The sequence below is a fragment of the Pituophis catenifer genome, unplaced genomic scaffold, assembly GCF_029215685.1.
Source record: "Pituophis catenifer annectens isolate HBS135680 unplaced genomic scaffold, rPitCat1.0.hap2 SCAF_8, whole genome shotgun sequence".
Taxonomy (NCBI): Eukaryota; Metazoa; Chordata; class Lepidosauria; order Squamata; family Colubridae; genus Pituophis; species Pituophis catenifer.
Window position 1 is genome coordinate 25043344 of NW_027256888.1, and position 18145 is coordinate 25061488.

Below are 18145 nucleotides of genomic sequence, written 5' to 3' on the forward strand. Positions count from 1 at the left end.
GTCACTGACCTCGAGCCAGACATCCTGGAATGCGAAGTCAAAAGAGCCTTAGGAAATCTGAGCAACAACAAAGCTAGTGGAGGTGACAGTTATTCCAGCTGAGCTATTCAAAATCTTAAAAGATGATGCAGTAAAAGTGCTACACTCAATTTGCCAGCAAATTTGGAAAACTCAACAGTGGCCACAGGATTGGAAAAAGTCAGTTTACATTCCAATTCCAAAGAAAGGCAATGCCAAAGAATGTTCAAACTATCGCACCATTGCACTCATTTCATATGCTAGTAAAGTTATGCTTAAAATCCTACAAGCTAGGCTCCAGCAGTATGTGGATCGAGAACTACCAGAAGTACAGGCAGGATTTTGAAGAGGCAGAGGAACTAGAGATCAAATTGTCAACATACGCTAGATCATGGAGAAAGCTAGGAAGTTCCAGAAAAAATCTGCTTCATTGACTATGCTAAAGCCTTTGATTGTGTGGATCACAACAAATTGTGGCAAGTTCTTAAAGAGATGGGAGTACTAGACCATCTTATTTGTCTCTTGAGAAACCTATATGCGGGTCAAGAAGCAACAGTGAGAACTGGACACGGAACCACTGATTGGTTCAAAATTGGGAAAGGAGTCCGGCAAAGCTGTATTCTGTAACCCTGCCTATTTAACTTATATGCAGAGCACTTCATGAGAAAGGGCTAGATGACTCAAAAGTTGGAATTAAGATTGTTGGGAGAAATAGCAACAACCTCAGATATGCAGATGATACCACTCTAATGGCAGAAAGTGAAGATGAATTAAAGAGCCTCTTGATGCGGGTAAAGAAGGAGAGTGCAAAAATTGGCTTGAAACTCAATATTAAGAAAACTAAGATCATGGCATCCAGCCCTCTCAATTCCTGGCAAATAGATGGGGAAGAAATGGAGGTAGTGACAGATTTTATTTTCCTTGGCTCCAAGATCATCACAGATGCGGACTGCAGCTAAGAAATTAAAAGACGTTTGCTCCTGGGGAGGAAAGCTATGGCAAATCTAGACAGCATACTAAAAAGCAGAGACATCACCCTGTCAACAAAAGTGTGTATAGTCAAGGCTATGGTGTTCCCAGTTGTAACATATGGCTGTGAAAATTGGACCATAAGAAAGGCTGAGTGCCAAAAAATGAGGCCTTTGAACTATGGCGCTGGAGAAGACTCCTGCGAGTCCCTTGGACTGCAAGGTGATCAAACCGGTCAGTCCTAGAGGAGATCAACCCTGACTGCTCTTTAGAAGGCCAGATCCTGAAGATGAAACTCAAATACTTTGGCCACCTAATGAGAAGGAAGGACTCACTGGATCAGAACCTAATGCTGGGAAAGATTGAGGGCAAAAGAAGGGGACAACAGAGAATGAGGTGGCTGGATAGAGTCACTGAAGCAGTAGGCATGAGCTTAAATTGACTCCAGAGGATGGTAGAGAATAGGAAGGACTGGAGGAACATTGTCCATGGGGTCGCAATGGGTCAGACATGACTTTGCAACTAAGAACAACAAAGTCTGCTAACATGAAAGTTATTTTAATATACCAGTCTCAAAGACATCTGTATATTTGAACACTTAAATTATTAACTTTTTCCTTCCAAACAATAAAAGGAATTGCTAATAAATATTACATCAGAGTTCCCCAATCTTTCTGACTTTGAGGACCGGTCTGGGGGGGGGGGTTCCACCACTCATGCAAATGGAGTATATGCAGTGGTGGGATTCAGCCAGTTCGCACCACTTCGGGAGAACTGGTTGTTAACTTTCTGAGCTGTTTGGCAAACTGGTTATTGGAAGAAATCATTAGGGCAGAGAACCAGTTGTTAAATTATTTGAATCCCACCACTGAGTATATGTGCATGTGCTCGCCCACTGCTCATGCAGAGGGATGCCCGCACATGCACGAGTTTGCCCGCCACTTCAGGCGGCTCAGTTTTGAACAGCTCATAGTCCAGTAGTGGACCAGGAATTGGCAATCCCTGTATTACATTATTTATTTGAATTATGGTTTTCTCTACAATAAAGCACAAGAATTATGAAGGAGTACATTAGAAATACTCCAGAAAGGAAAAGTTGTTAGTAAAGCCTTTAATGAAGGAATTAGGATTTCAGAAAACAGATCTGAACTTTAATACATATTTCAGTGATCCATCCCATGTAACAGCAGTGATCAGGAAATTTTAGCTTGGTTCAATTCTCAATTTCAACTCCCATGAAATCTTTCTTTGCTACCATAGAGCAGTAAAAAGGATTACTCTGGGACCAGCTGTCAGGCAAAAATCCAGAAATTGAATTTTCCAACTCCACAGCACCCATTCCAACCACCTTAGAATCCTATTCAGTTGCTAGGAATTCATCTGTCACCCTCCGCCTCTATATTGCTTGCTTGCTTGCTTGGGCTGCCATTGTAACAAGGGGAGGGGGGAGGTGTCTGGATATTTGGAAGGGAGGAAGCGAGCTGGTGGAGAGGTCTTGTAACAGGGAGTGAATTGGAGAAAGTTTTTCTCAGCGCTTTCTCTGCAGCTGGAAGGCATGCTGATAACAAGTCAAGGTCAACAATCCTGGCATACCAGAAGGATGGAGCCATCTGAAGCTGCACCCCACATGGCACCTTGGGGGGATGTGAATTGGAAATCCTGACTGGACCCTTGGGGGAAGGGTTTTGGGGATACTTTCTATATGTGATTTTCGCGCCTATTGCCTCAGACCTTGCTTTTCTTTGGTTGCATTCAGTTCATACTCAGTAAAAGTACTTTTCTCTATGAAAATGGAGTCGGGGTTTTTCTTTGAGTTGTTGTGCTACAGATTATTTTTCTTCTTCCTTTAAAATTACACATAGCTATACTTCTGCTTATCTATTGCATCCCAAATATACCAACAATCCCCAATGTAATCTCTCCAAAGAATCAGGTGTTAGGCATTGGTGGGAATGGGATTTCTGATGTCTTACTCGTGCAGCCTTCAGTTTCTCTCTCATGCGTTCTCGCACAGAAGACTCTGCAAACTGTGTCCCCGAGATAGATGGAACTGGAAGCAAACAGAGAGAGAGAATTATACAATGACAACAATAAGCTCTCTTTTAAAGTTGAATTTCGTTGATGGTGTCTTCAAGGAAATGTCCACACCATTTTCTTGAAAACAATATAGTAAAGTTTTTACCTACTGTATCTCTTTCTTTCAAAGATTTGTTTAGTCTTTTATACAACTCTGATAGTCATACAGTCAAGTACTAACATGGCAATTTTTTATTTATTCATGGGAGAGTTACACAAATTCATGTGTCATTACAGAGGGTTGCAGGAGGTAGAAAATTCCTGAGTTACAGATTTATTTGTATATTGTTTAAAGATCTTTCAACTATATAGTTTCATAGTCGAGCCTTTCCAGAATGCTAGATTATGGCCTATTTTTAAAGCACACTGCATAACAGAGATGACACTAAGCCTTTCTTACAGAATTAAAGGCATTAAATTTTAGAACAGCTTTGGCTAGAGAGAAATTATGATAGCCACAACTAAGAAAGCTTGCTGAAGACAACAGAATTAATACAAAGATGTTCTATCCTGGATAAGGGGAGGAAGAACCCAAACAGTCTTTATATCAAAGTTTGTAGACTGAGAGGCATCATGGTTGATTGAATGAGGGTCCTTAAGTAAACTACCATCTTGTAGCATGGGGGAACTACCTCAGGACTGGAAAAGAGCTGATGTGGTTCCCATCTTCAAAAAGAGGGGGGAAACAGATCCAGAAACTACAGAACAATCAGCCTGACATCAATACCTGGGAAGTTCCTGGAAAAGATAATCAAGCAACATAACTGCAAACACCTAGAAGCAAACAAAATTATAAATAGAAGCAAACATGCCTTAGCCAAAAACAGATCATGCCAAACAAATCTTATTTCATTCTTTGACAAACTGACTAAATTAGTGGATCAGCACAATACTGTGGACATACTGTATTTTTCGGAGTATAAGACACACCTTTTTCCCCCCAAAAAAGAGGGTGGAAATCTGGGTGCATCTTATACTCTGAATGTAGCCCCGCCCAGCTTCTCAAACAGAGGTTTCAGAGGCTGAAAAAAGCATCAGAAAAGAAGCCCCCAAACAGAGCTTCAGAAAAGAAGCCCCCAAACAAAGCTTCAGGAAAAAAGTCCCCAAAAAGAGCTTCAGAAAAGAAGGCCCCAAACAGAGCTTCAGAAAAGAAGCCCCCAAACAGCACTTCAGAGGCTTTTTTTCTGAAGCTCTGTTTCAGAGGCTTTCAGAGGCAGGAAAAAAAGTTTTTCCTGAAATGGAGTTTCAGAAGTTTCAGAGGCAGAAAAAAAAGCAAAAAAAAAGCAAGGCACAGCTCACAACCAAGGAACCTGTTGCTAAAATTCACCTCTGGGAACAGCTGATTGGGGGCATTCCGGAAGGCCGATCCATCTGCCAATCAGCTTTTTTCTTATTTTCTTCCCCCAAAACTAAGGTGCGTCTTATACTCCAGTGCACCTTATACTCCAAAAAATATGGTCATATACTTGGATTTCAATAAGACATTTGACAATGAAGTCCACAAACTACTTCTTCGTAAGCTAGAAAAATGTGGAATAGACAGCACTACCACCAGATGGATTTGTAACTGGCTAACAAACCATACTCAACATGTAATCCTAATGGAATTATATTAACATGGAGGGAGGTGGGCAATGGGGTACCTCAGGGTTCCATTTTAGGCCCAGTTCTCTTCAATATCTTCATAAGTGATTTTAGATGAGGGGACAGAAGGAGAACTCATCAAATTTGCAGATAACACCAAGCTGGCAGGAATAGCCAACACCTCAGAAGATAGGCTCAAGATCCAAATGGATCTCGACAGATTTGAACACTGGGTAATAGCTAATAAAATGAAATTCAGTGTAGACAAAAAGTAAAATTTTATATTTAGGCAACAAAAAACATTTGTACATGTACAGACTAGGGAAAATTTGGCTCAATACCAGTAACTGTGAGAGGGATCTTGGTGTGATAATGGACAGTCACTTAAATATGAGGTAGCAGTATGCGGCAGCAGCCAAAAAAGCCAATGCAATCCTAGACTGCATAAATAGAGGGATAGACTCAAGATCAAGTGAAGTATTAGTACCGTTTTACAAAACCTTAGTTAGACCACACTTGCAATACTGCATCTAACTTTAGTCACCACAATATAAAAAAGATGTTGAAACTGGATAGAGTGCAGAAAAGAGCAATAGGGATGATTAGGGGCTGGAGGCTAAAATTTATGAAGAATGGTTGCAGAAATTGGTTCTAGGTTGCTTCTCTCCTTGGTTAATTTCCATCCATTGTTCTTGTCTTGCCTTTTGGTGCTTTGGAAAATAGTTTGACCCCCTCATCTTTGTAGGAGCACCTCAAATATTGGAATACTGCTATCATGTCTTCCCTAGTTATTTTCATTAAACTAGACATACCCAATTCCTGTAACTGTTCTTCATATATTTTAGCCTCCAGCCCTCTAATCATTCTTGTTGCTCTTCTCTGCACTTTTTCCAGTCTCAACATCATTTTTATATTGTGATGACCAGAACTGGATGCAGTATTCCAAATGTGTGCAAGTAGAATTAAGTGTGCTGGGAAGTATCATTAAGGGTACATCTCCACTACTTCTTGAGAAAAAGAAGGAGATAATCTATTTATATATACTTTCTCATAAAATGTATATCTATTTTACTTTCTTAAATATTTTTTAGAAAGGAAACAGAACTGAAAAGCTTTCATAACCAATTGACTAATATTTAAAAATGAAACATATAAGAATCTCATACTGTGATCTTATGTGATTCCCAGTTCTTTTGGGTTGTTGATTCCAAGAAAGTTGCAACTGTCTGTTTCAGCAAGATTGGGACTAGTAAAGAAAGATATTGTAGTTTTCTGTAATGCAGTAATGGGGAACATAAAGCCCCCTGCTTCAAACATCCCTCGCTACCAAGCAATTCTGTCCTCTTGCAAACACTTTCTGTCCTTCTCTAGCAGTCTCATCCAAAGAAAAGGGGTGACCAAAATGAAGCCGCTGGGTGAGATCATCCGTGGCTTTGGGGTGAGATACCACCAGTACGCTGATGACACCCAGCTGTACATCTCCACCCCAGGCCACCCCAATGATGCCCTTGAAGTGATGTCCCAGTGCCTGGAGGCTGTACGGATCTGGATGGGGAGGAACAGGCTCAAGCTCAACCCTTCCAAGACTGAGTGGCTGTGGCTCCCGGCATCCCGATATAGTCAGTTGACTCCATCACTGACTATTGGGGGCGAGTCATTGGCCCCCACAGAGAGGGCTCGCAATCTGGGAGTCCTCCTGGATATGCAGCTGTCCTTGGAGGAACACCTGACGGCTGTAACCAGGGGGACCTTTTGTCAGGTTCGCCTGATCCGCCAGTTGCGGCCCTTTCTTGATCGGGATTCCCTGTGCACAGTCACTCACGCCCTCGTCACCTCTCGCCTTGACTATTGCAACGCTCTCTACATGGGGCTCCCCTTGAGGAGCACCCGGAGGCTCCAGCTGGTCCAGAACGCAGCAGCGCGGGTAGTGACGGGAGCAGCATGGCGCTCCCATGTAACACCGCTCCTGCGCGAGCTGCACTGGCTCCCAGTTGTCTTCCGGGTGCGCTTCAAGGTGTTGGTTATCACCTTTAAAGCGCTCCATGGCATAGGGCCTAGCTATCTTCGAGACCGCCTGCTGCTACCAACGACCTCCCATCGACCCGTGCGCTCCCACAGAGAGGGCCTCCTCGGGGTGCCATCAGCCAGACAATGTAGGCTGGTGACCCCCAGGGGGAGAGCCTTCTCTGTGGGGGCACCTACCCTCTGGAATCAGCTCCCCCCAGAGATACGGAGAATCCAAGACCTCAGTGCCTTCCGTCGCGCCCTTAAAACCCATTTATTTAAACAAGCCGGGCTGGCTTAAGATGAAATTTTTAACTGTTTTTTAAATGTTTTAAACGTTTTTAATTGGTAATGAGTTTTAATTGGGCCAAATTTATATATCTTTTAATTGTTTTTAATATTTGTTCTGCATGTTTTTTAATCTGGCTGTACACCGCCCTGAGTCCTCAGGGAGAAGGGCGGTATAGAAATCCAATATAAAATAAAATAAATAAATAAAATAAAATAATGAATGATAGTCAGACCTTCAGCTCCGCCCCACTATTCCTTCTTCAGGTTCAGGCACACCTAACTTCTGCAGGAAGAGCAAGGCTAGATAGTTAGAACAACAGACCAGTTGGGCAGAGCATATATTGGATTCAATAACTAACTAGAATTTCTGTGTGATTTATACATACCCTTGGTGATTACATTCAAATTACATTCATAAATAGATGTACAGGTAATCCTCAATTTACAACCACAGTTGGGACAAGAATTGCCATAACTGGGATCCTGAATCTGTTGTTAAGTAAGCAGTTGTTAAGTGAGTCACACCTGAATTATGACCTTGTTTGTCATGGTTGTTAAGCGAATCATTGCATTTATTAAGTGAAACATGTGGTCATTAAGCAAATCTGATTTTCCCCACTGAGCTTACTTATTTAAAGTGGCTAGAATGGTCACAAATGGCAATCACATGAGCCTGGGATGCTGTAAACATCATAAATACATGGCAGTTGCCAAGTGTCTGAAATTTGATCATGTGACCGTGGGGATCATGGGGATACTGTGACAGTTATAAGTGTGAGGACTGCTCATTAGCCACTCATTTCAGTGCCACTGAAACCGAATGGTCACTAAATGAACAGTTGTAACTTGAGGACTACCTGTAATTTGCTTAGAAGTTTTTCAGAGACTGGGTAGATAGAATTCTGGACTATTCTGACTTAACCTTCGCCAATAGGATAAGTCTTGAACTGAATTTTAAACTCTGATATACATATATCTGGTTCCATAATTTGGATTCTCCAAGAAAACACCATTTATAGATCAACTAGTTCTATCATCTAACATGTGTCATATAATGCCATTGTCAACTTCGAACTCAACCTGGCCGCAGCCATCTCTCTGTTCCTCAGTTGCCACTCAAGGGGAAGGAGGTTGGAATGCATTACTAGACACAACAAAGAGTTTTCTCATGATAGCTGAAGTCATCTCCATTGGCAACAGATAAGGTTGGGAAAGGAGTGCCTGAAAAGCCTGCCAATTAACTCAATTGGCCAACGTGATCTGTGACATGGGGGATGAGGTTATTTCCTAGTTTGAGACTGCAGGAAAGATTTAGATTTGGTTTTCCATTGAAGCTGTGCCAATATGACATACTCATTAAAGAAGACCTTTGAGAAGAAGCCAAGTCTCAGGGTTCCGATTTGCTTCAGTTCATTACTTGGAGCTTTGACAACCATTTTGCTTGGGAATTTCTCTGTACCAACTCAGGTTAAGAAGCGTGAGCTAATCCGGGTCCCCACTGAAGGAGGTCCTCCTCAATGGGATCAAGCCCCCATTCCAGCAGCCTGAGCAGCTAGCCCTCTGCCGGTCCCCTCGGCACAATCAAGCTGGGGACTGCAGCGAAGCCCGCTGAGGCATCGTAGAGGGGCAAGCCTGCCTGGTCACCCGCATCACCAGCTGGGATGGCAGGTGCCCCCCTCCAGCTGGGCCTACCACCCTGGGCACGGCTGGGTCCAAGCACAGTGGGCCCCTGCTGGAGTGTCACCGCAGCCCCAAGCCTGCCCCTCCGCCTCCCCGCCCAGCTCCCCCACTATCAATTAAGGCGCCTTCGATGGGGACCTGCATAAGCTTGCATTCTTTCTGAACCAGGTGTGGGCTCACAACGACGACCATGGCCCTGATTACCCTACCAACCAAGCCATGGTCTGAGTGGTAACTGCAAACCTAGAAGGAGAAATGGCTGAATGGGTGACCCAGCTCCATGACGATTCACCTGAGCTGGGAAACATTGACACCTTTCTAAAGGAGTTGAGGACTAGATTCGAAGATGAGTCCCAAGCCCAGCAAGCCGAAGCAGAGATCCACAAAATCAGGCAGAAAGATCACCCTGCCAAAGAGTACATCAAGGAGGTTAGAAGAGTTGCTGGAAAGCTGTGCATTGGCTGGAATAACTCCTATTCTACTTCTTTAAGGCCTAGACACAGAGCTGCTTCACACATATGTCTGTCGAGGGGTCCACAATTCCATCCATGAGTGGTACTGAATGGTGGTGGCCATGGATCTCAAACTCAACCAGCACAAGAAACACGGGTCCATAGAGAGAAAATCAAAGAGCCAATCCTAAAAACACTAATTCGGCCGACAGTGGTCAACACCCACCAGAGCTGAAGAGCCACCGAGGGGGATGTCAGGTCAGCCCATTAAATGCTTCCACTGTGGCCAGCAAAGCCACCGGTTGGCTGAACGCCTGGCTCCATCTCCCCAACTAAAGGGAAAGATCCCGGAATCAGCCAAGCCAAGGAAGCCGCCACACAAGACAATGGAAAAAGGGAGGTTCGCCCATCAAGCCATTGAGATCTCCCCTCCTACAGACAGGGAAGAAGGAACTCCGGCCCAGGGGTTCACGCTTTATGACAGCGATGACAAAGGAGAGGACGACCCACTGGTAAGTGAAGCCATCCACCCATTCTTCATCAAGTCGAAACTAGCAGTGCCAAAGGAGCACAGGGGGAGGTGGAAGCCATTATAGATACGGGCTGCACCCACTGTCTGATCAGCCTGCCCAGAGTCCTAAAGTTAGGGATCAGGATGAAAACCATGATCCGACCCATAAGATTCGAGCAAATTGACGGATTATTGATAAGGGGGAGCCCCTGCCACCTTCCTTACTGAGCCTGCAAGGTTAAAATTGGGATGCCACTGGAAGCTCATCCACTTTATAGTGGCGCTATAGTTTCTTGAAAGCAACCTGGTGCCATTCAAAGTATGGACAGATTACAAAAACCTGGAGGTGCTTAGGCCCCCGTGGAAACTCTCCCCAAAGCAAGTCCGATGGGCGCAATACTTCAACTGATTCAATATTACCCTAAATTACATCCCTGGGGGAAAAAACCTTCTAGCCAACGCCTTATCGCGAAAACCACAGTACAACAGCACACAGTACAACAGCAAACGAGCATGGTTCATGCTCCCCCCCCCTCCCAACCAGCCTCCAACCAGCCACGCAAGCCACTACCAGAAACTAAAATCAAACTGCCAGCTAACCTGTGGTACAGGAACAACAAAGAGCTGCTAACCGTCAGAGACAGACTAGTCTGGAAAGGCTCTTAGCTGTACATCCCCGACAAACGAGCCACAATTCCAAACAGGCAGGGCACTTTGGCTACTTAAAGACCTTGCACCTCACAAGAAGACAATTTTGGTGGCCAAAAATGAAACGAGACATTGAGGACTATGACAAGAGCCGTGCCGCCTGTGCAGCTATGAAAAAAAGACCAGGGAAATCCCCAGGCTTGCTCCAACAGATGGTGGACCCCTCCTGGCCATGGGAAGAGATTGTCATGAATTTTATAGTAGAGCTCCCTGACAGCAGAAATATGGTCATTTGGATCGTGATAGACCTGTTCTCAAAACAAGCCCACTTCATAGCCTGCTCAGGGCTCCCCTCAGCCCATAAACTGACTAAACTATTCATAAAGCACATCTATAGGATGCATGGCGTTCCTTGCAGAATCTTTTCTGACAGGGGAGTCTAGTTCATGGCTTAAGTTCTGGAGGGAGTTTATAAAGTCCATTGGGTCCTCACAGGGGCTTAGTTCGGCATTTCATCTGAGCGCTAACAGGGCTGTGGAATATGCAAACACTATGATTGAACAACATTTAAGATGCTATGTGAACTATCAACAGACCAATTGGGCACAATTGCTATCTTTTGCTGAAATGGCATACAATAATGTGGTGCACAACAGCACTGGTCTTACCCCGTCCAAAATCCAAAGGCATGGAATTCGTCCCCATGCCTGAGCTCCCTAGAGAACCACCCTCCTCCATGTCTTTAGCTGAATGGATGGAGTCCCTGGAAAAACCCTGGAAAAACATGAAGCAAGTCCTTCAAGAAGTGGAAAAGACCCATAAAGTGCAAGCCGATAAACATCAGGCCTCCCAAAAGCCTTTCCAAATAGGAAGCAAGGTTTACCTGTCTACAAAATACTTGAGGTTAAAACTCCCCTGCAAGAAGTTAGGACCAAAGTTCATAAGGCCTTTCCCAATAGTGAAAGTGATTAACCCTATTACAGTGCAGCTAAAACTCCCCCGCCTGCTAGGAAAAGTGCATCCAATCCTTCACAGCAGTTTATTAAAGCCGGCAGTAGGCTCCAGTAGACCGGACATCCCCAAAACTGATTGAAGTGCAAGGGGAAACACATTATGAAGTAAGGAGAATCTTAAGATTCTAGACTGTACAAGGGGAGGTTGCAATATTTAGTACAGTGGAAAGGATACCCACTCTCTGAAGCTACGTGGGTAAAGAGCTGGGATATAAAAGCAGACAGATTGATCAAGCAGTTCCATGACAAATATCCTCAAAAGCCAAAGGGACCTCCACGGGGAGGGAGAGGTGGTTGATTGAACGTTAATTGACCTCCATTTGGTTTTCTTTACTTTTTCAGGATCTTCTCACAAATTAAGAGGGAAGATCCGACTGTCAACCCTGAAGCAAACCTGGCTGAGGCCATATTTACAGCTTCAGGGTTGCCACTGGATGGCAGGGGGGAGGAAAATAGATAGCTGAAGGGTTTGTAGCCAAAACAGAAAGTTTTCCTGTGGGAAACAAGGAGGTTTCAACAGGTGGCTGGAAGGAGGAGGAGTAGAATAACCAAACAACCGGCCAGCCCCTCTATCAGACAATGTGACAATGACTTGGGGGAAGGAGGGAACTTTTAACTGAATGAAAAACGTGGGAATTTTCAGAGTCGATTTTCACCAGTTGTGCCAATATGATGTATCCAATAAATTGTTGTTTGAGGAATCTATCTGTCTCGGAGTTCTACTTTCTATGGGTGCATTACTTGGAACGCTGACAGTAAAAACTAATTAAATCCTCACATTTCTAGACCTCAAGATGGCAGACTTTAGATTCAGCAGACAAAAATCCATTCACCATTAAGGCATCATGGCACCATTTTCTATTCATATAAATTTGGGCAACGCTGACACCATTTCCCCCACTAATCTGATAATTTATGAGTTGACCCTTGCCTTCATTTCTGAGGTATTTATTATTTAAGTATACTTTTGATATACTTTTCAGTATATCAAAGGACAAAAAATTAAAAATATATTGTCTATTGAGAAAATGCAAGAAAATGCTCAAGTTTCTTCTATTAGCCAACGTTCCCTTATTTAAGCCACAAAGTAAACTTCACAGTATGTACTCAGTTTGCAGTGTTCTGTTTTATTGATTTTGACAAATCCATTCTTGGATGTCAACCAATGTGCCAGCCCAGCTGATAGATGCACTTACTGCAGGGTGACAAAGTACTGCTCATTCTGAGGAAGGATCAGTCTTCCACAGCTTTTTCTGCTTTCTAGACCCTGGAAGACAGAATGACAAGAAGGCGATCATTAAGATTTTTTAAAGAGTCCCATTAGGAAGCAAAATTTAACATTTCTGAGAATGTGTGTGAAATGCAGCTTGTTTCTGCAGACATTCCAAACACTTTCTCAGACATATCAATAATACAAAGGACTTATCTGTTTTTCCACACGTTCTCATGTGAAGCCTTTGCTTGCTTTATTTTTCCCATATATGATTTTCTGCAAGGCATGGTCAAAAAAGTTAAGATTGTGACTGTGACACTGCAATTAAAGATCCATCTGAGTTTATGGTCTGTTGTATATATGACACCACACACAACAGCTGCACTGCTGCAGTCACCCTCTTGACTTTTATGAACAAAGCCTGAGGACATACCAGATCCCACATATATTGGTCACCATCAGTGACTAATGCTGATTTATAATAACTGATAATACCCGATTTTGAACTGTATTCAAAATCAAAATTAAAATACCCACAGTAAGACTAAAATCCAGAAAAAACCATAAAACCATAAAAAGATAAACATAAAATGCATCAAACAATCTTGAGTATCTTATTCCACATCATAAATCCTCTCAAAGCTATGGATTTCTTCCAGCAGGTGAATCTAGAATGTTGTTATCACCAAAACCAAGAGCCTCTGAAGCACAGATTTCAATCTGTGACTGCAATCAATGTTGCATGCTTCTGGACAAGAACCATTTAAATTAGGCTTTTATATATTTTAAATTTCATGTTCTTATGTTTGTACTTATACCCATGCATAAAATCTTACTAATGATGATTCTGACACAAATAAAGAAAGCACACTGAACAGGCATTGGGATTCATTAGCACCTCTTGGGCTGGATAGACCAATTCTCAATAGGGGAAGCAGTCTTGGGCCTGCCAAGCCACATATGTCTTCATTGCATCTAGAAGTTCATGGAAAGCCTATTGGATTCCAACAACCAAGAGTTAATAGCCAGGTGCTGCATTCTGAACTGATGGATGCTTCTGGAGGGTCTCCAAAGACATCCCAATGGAGAGCACATAGTCATAGTCTAGGTCGGGTGTTGGCAACCCGGAGCTGCATGTGGCTCTTTCATACCCCTGCTGTGGCTTCCTGTCAGCTGAACCCACCACTGGCTGGTCTCGCCCCTCGCCCTCCCCTCCCAGTCACTCCTCGCCTGGCCTGAGAAGGTAAGGGCAATGGTGGGGGATGGAGACTCGCTCCATATTCCAGAGTGGGAGCGAAGCACCCCTGTACTTGCCTCCTCTCGCAGGCACTTCTTCTAGCCCTTGTTGGTGTTGCACATACCTCGGTCACTCAGGGAGACATGCGACTTGCTCTCCGCCCCGAGACACTGGCCCGGCTCAGCTGCGGCTCACACTCCACAGCGTAAGCGGGGATGCAGTCTCCTGCATTGTGAAGTGCACTAAATTTAACTGATGCACGAGGCATTGCGAGAGTGCAAATTTAATTTAGCCTGCCTGCTGCTCTTGCAGCGCCTTGCACAGCAGTTAAATTTAGCACACTTCACAATGGGGGAGATAACGTCCCCTCCTCCCCCCGGAGCCCATTATGACATGGAGCATTGGCTGCAGCCGGGCCGGACCAGTGTCTTGGGGCGGAGAGCAAGTTGCATGTCTCCCCAAGTGACCAAGGTGCATGCAGCACCAACAAGGACCAGAAGAAGCGCCACAAGAGAAGGCAAGTACAAAGGTGGTTCACTCCTGCTCTGGAATACAGAGCAAGTCTCCATCCCCTGCTGTCGCCCTTTCCTTCTCAGGCCAGGTGAGGAGTGACTGGGAGGGAAGGGTGAGGGGCAGGGCCAGCCAGTGGTGGGTTCAGCCACAGGGAGCCACAGCAGGGGGATGAAAGAGCTTCATTTATCTGGGAACCTGAAATGACTCTTGATTTAAATCATATGGTAAAAGACAGAGACAGAGATGAGAGAGGGAGAGGGAGAAAGAGAGAGGGAGAAAGTGACAGAGACAGAGAGAGAGACATGAGAGAGAGAGAGAGACACACACAGAGAGACATACCTGTTTTCCACAGAAAAAAAAAGCCACAAAACCTTGTTATGCGTAGCTGAGGGGGGTGTCATGTGACTGGGTGGGAGTGAGTGACATCGAGTTGGCCATGCCCACCAAGGTTTTGTGGCTGCCAGTGTTTTCTTTTCTGTGGGAAACCAATCCAAATGACTCTTTGAGTGTTTAAGATCTAGGTTCATACTGAAGATGTTTTAAAGCCACTACAGTATTGCAAGATGCATTTGCCTTCATTTGGCTCAAAATTATAACACAACCAAAATTGGGCAAAGGCATGGGTCACCATTTGCCCATAAAGGAATAAAGCGGATCTTAAGACTTCAGCTATTTACATGTTACATGGAGCAGAAGTTCCTGCACCACAAAGAATCTGAAGAGTAAACAATGTATCTTCTTGTGCCATTAGAAATATATCTTTAATCAAACTATCCAAGTGAAATTGTGACTTAAAGAAAATAGAACTTTAACTAAGGAAAAATGTATTATTGAAGGAGTACCATTCCCAATACATATCAGAATAAGACAGCTCAACTGTAAGCGTCCATGTGGAGTCCTATTTTATGTGCTGTGTCATCGAACAGTAAGATGAAAAAGGAAGATGCACATCTGTAAGGTGCCGTCTCCACTTTGCTTCTAAAAAACATCTATCTCAAAATATTAATCTTATAAAACAGAGAGTGTCTGAGCCTCAAACCCCAACAAAACTGTCCTCTTATGTGGGCAGGGTAAACCTCCAAATTTATGATATATTAATTTTCATTTCAAATTAATTTAATTATTTAATTGCAATATGATATTTTATTTTTTCCTTGGCCCTGTCTGCTTTTAGGAGTAGAACCTGGGCACTGCACCCACATTTGAAGATAGTGCTAAACCAGCAACTAGAATATATCATTGTTTCTCATTCACACAATGTGTGGTTAGATCATGATTTATTCTTAATTCAGAAGTTGATTTCTTAGATTGATTGAATTGATTAATTGATTGATTAAAAAAATTATTGACCATCCATCTTACCATAGAATAACTCTGGGTGGCTTACAGTTACAAAGACAGTTAAAACATAAAAAGTTAAAATCAGACATTAAAACCAAGGACACATGGGGTGGAGTGGGAGGAAGATGGGATCTATTATTACTGTATCAACCACCTCCATTGCGCTGTTCCCCCACTTGGGGTCCCAAGCCAACTGTCTCAAGAGGACCTTACTAAAAGATAGGAGGGGTGGGGGCAAACTCACATGGGGGGGAGATGTTCCAGAAGCAGGAGCAACAGCACAGAAAGCCCTCCTCCTGGACCCCGCCAACCAGAATAATCAGGCTGATGGGACCCGCAGCATGCCTCCTCTGCTGGCAGGAATGGTACAGGCCAATCCCAGTGGGGTGAGACATTTAAGATTAGTCTCTAGTAGAAACTCAGTCATTGTGATTTGTAATTCATAAATCAACGCTTCTGATTTCTTTTATAAGAGATATTTCAGGATATTCAGGGCTGAGACATTAGCATGTGTCTCCTTAAAGCAGCTGTGTCCGTTTTCAGGAGTGGAAGTTCTGCACAATAGCTATGCAACCCTGGAAAGAACAGCTACTTTAACGAGTTGCACTAACATGTCGCATACACATACATACATGTCACATACACATACACATACATACACATTCCATTGTCTGCATGGCGATGGGATAAGAGGGAAAACATCACTTCTAGGGTAGAACACCTAAAATCCACCTGGGACCTCCACTGCTGCAAGTGGGTGAAGAGATACAGATGATGGCACAGGGATGTGTCCTCTGTCAACAATTAATTAACAACTATTGCACTGCAGCAAGAATATGGATTTCCTCTATTTTGCTGCATTGAGTAATAATTCTAGTTTAAAGTTCAGATTGTTTTAGTATATATTGTATTTAATATAATACTTTTATTGTATATTGTATTTATGGTGCATTTTAATATGCAGCTTCAAAATACTGTAATTATATACACCATAAACTGGGCCACTGCTAATTGGGGAGTTTAAAATGAATCAGTTCGATTCTGACTTGGAAGTTTAGCATCACAAGAGCTCATACAAAGTACTTAACCGGGTCAGGGCAAATCCTGGGAGCTGTATTCCCACTTCGCTTAGCATTTACTTGGTTGGGTTTTACAGCTCAGTGCGCTGTACACACTCTTTGCTCACTTTGCTATTCATTTTACAAGGCGAACCGAGAAACAGAAAAATCCTGGGTATCTTGTCGGAAGGCAGCGCGATGTTGGTTATTCAGCTTTGGAAAACGCGTCACCTTAGCCAGACCAGATGTTAACTCGGATTAATCCGAATTCGTTTTGGGTGGCCTCGGCCTGCCCATGAATGGATACGTTCAGACCTCTTCCCAAGCTGCTGGCGGCAATCGGAGGGCGTGCAGGCGGTGTAACTGCAGCCGGCGGGGGTTCCCATCGGCCCGCAAACCGATCGCCTGGGAGACGCCCCATCCCCGCAAGTGCTAAGCACCCACCTTCTGCCGCCGCGCCAGAGCGCGAAGCCGGCCGGTTTAGAAGACGCACCGGACCTACAGGAAGGGCTAGCAGCGACCGGCCAAGTGGTAGCCCTTCCTTCTATTCGGCGCCCTCGCTCAGTTACACCCGCCGCCGCGGCCGTCTCTGGGATACCGCTTGGGAAGCAAATGCATCCAGCCTGGGCAGGGTCGGACAGATTCTGCCTTGCTGCGGCTGCGCGCAAAGAGAGGCGGCGCTACTTGCAACATGGCGTCGGCCGGAGAAGGTGGGGACGGTAGCCTCGAGTTGGAGCGGTGAGAGGGCCCTGGAGAGCGCGTCCCTTGGGGCCTGTGGAAGTCGAAGGAGATCTCCCGGCTGTCCGCCCGCAGCTGTGGACGGCCCAATTCGGCCGGCCCTTCGCCTCTCCCTGAGGGACGCCTCTCGTCTGGAAGGAAGCCGAGCGCATTCGAAAGGGCGGGGAGGGGGTTGCACCGGGAAGCGCTCCTGCTTACGCGCCCCGGGCAGCGCTATGTAGAGGTCCGCCTCCCGCGACGGTCCCTGCCCTAGAATTTTTCCGCTGGCTTCTCCAAACAAGCGCCGAGATTTGAGCCTGCGAAGTATGGATCTCAGCCGTCCGACATTTTGGCTTCATTGATTGAAAAATTGCCTTGGGTTGTTGTGGAATAAGGAATTAAAGAAACATCCCTTTAGGGCAGACAGAATAAGTTTATTTATTTATTGCAATAAAGGATCAGACCTTGATATCGCTACCATAAAGAAAGGAGGTCTGAACGACCTTTGATTTTCAGCTCAAAGCATTTATACAGTTTCAAACAAATGATTCTGTGAAGTCAGCAATTTCTTATTATCATAAGACATTTGTTACACAAAACGACATATCTTAATTATTGAGCTTGTTACTATCTTTGCAAAACAGTTATAATTCTTCTTAGAAGTTACTGAAGCATAGATTCAAATTATCTTCTTGTTGAAACAATAATATGGACATCTCCTTTCTCTGACCTTAAAAATGTAAATCACCAAACTGTCCTTATCTGTGACAACTGAGAGGCCTTGAAGTAGAAATCCTTCTTGAAAGGAATGTGTCTGCCT

General features: G+C 44.2%; 1 protein-coding gene across 1 annotated transcript in view; it reads right to left on the reverse strand.

The window, feature by feature from the left end:
• The window catches only part of CC2D2A (coiled-coil and C2 domain containing 2A), a 270839-nt gene extending 253335 nt beyond the window's left edge, over positions 1-17504 (reverse strand). Inside the window, exons 1-3 of the mRNA XM_070948913.1 lie at positions 17053-17504; positions 12443-12513; positions 2961-3037 (exon numbers count right to left, since the gene is read on the reverse strand). Of these exons, the coding sequence (XP_070805014.1) occupies positions 2961-3037; positions 12443-12467 (102 nt within the window). The 5' untranslated portion in view covers positions 12468-12513; positions 17053-17504. The remainder of the gene's footprint in view (positions 1-2960; positions 3038-12442; positions 12514-17052) is intronic.
• Between the last annotated feature and the right edge of the window lie 641 nt (positions 17505-18145).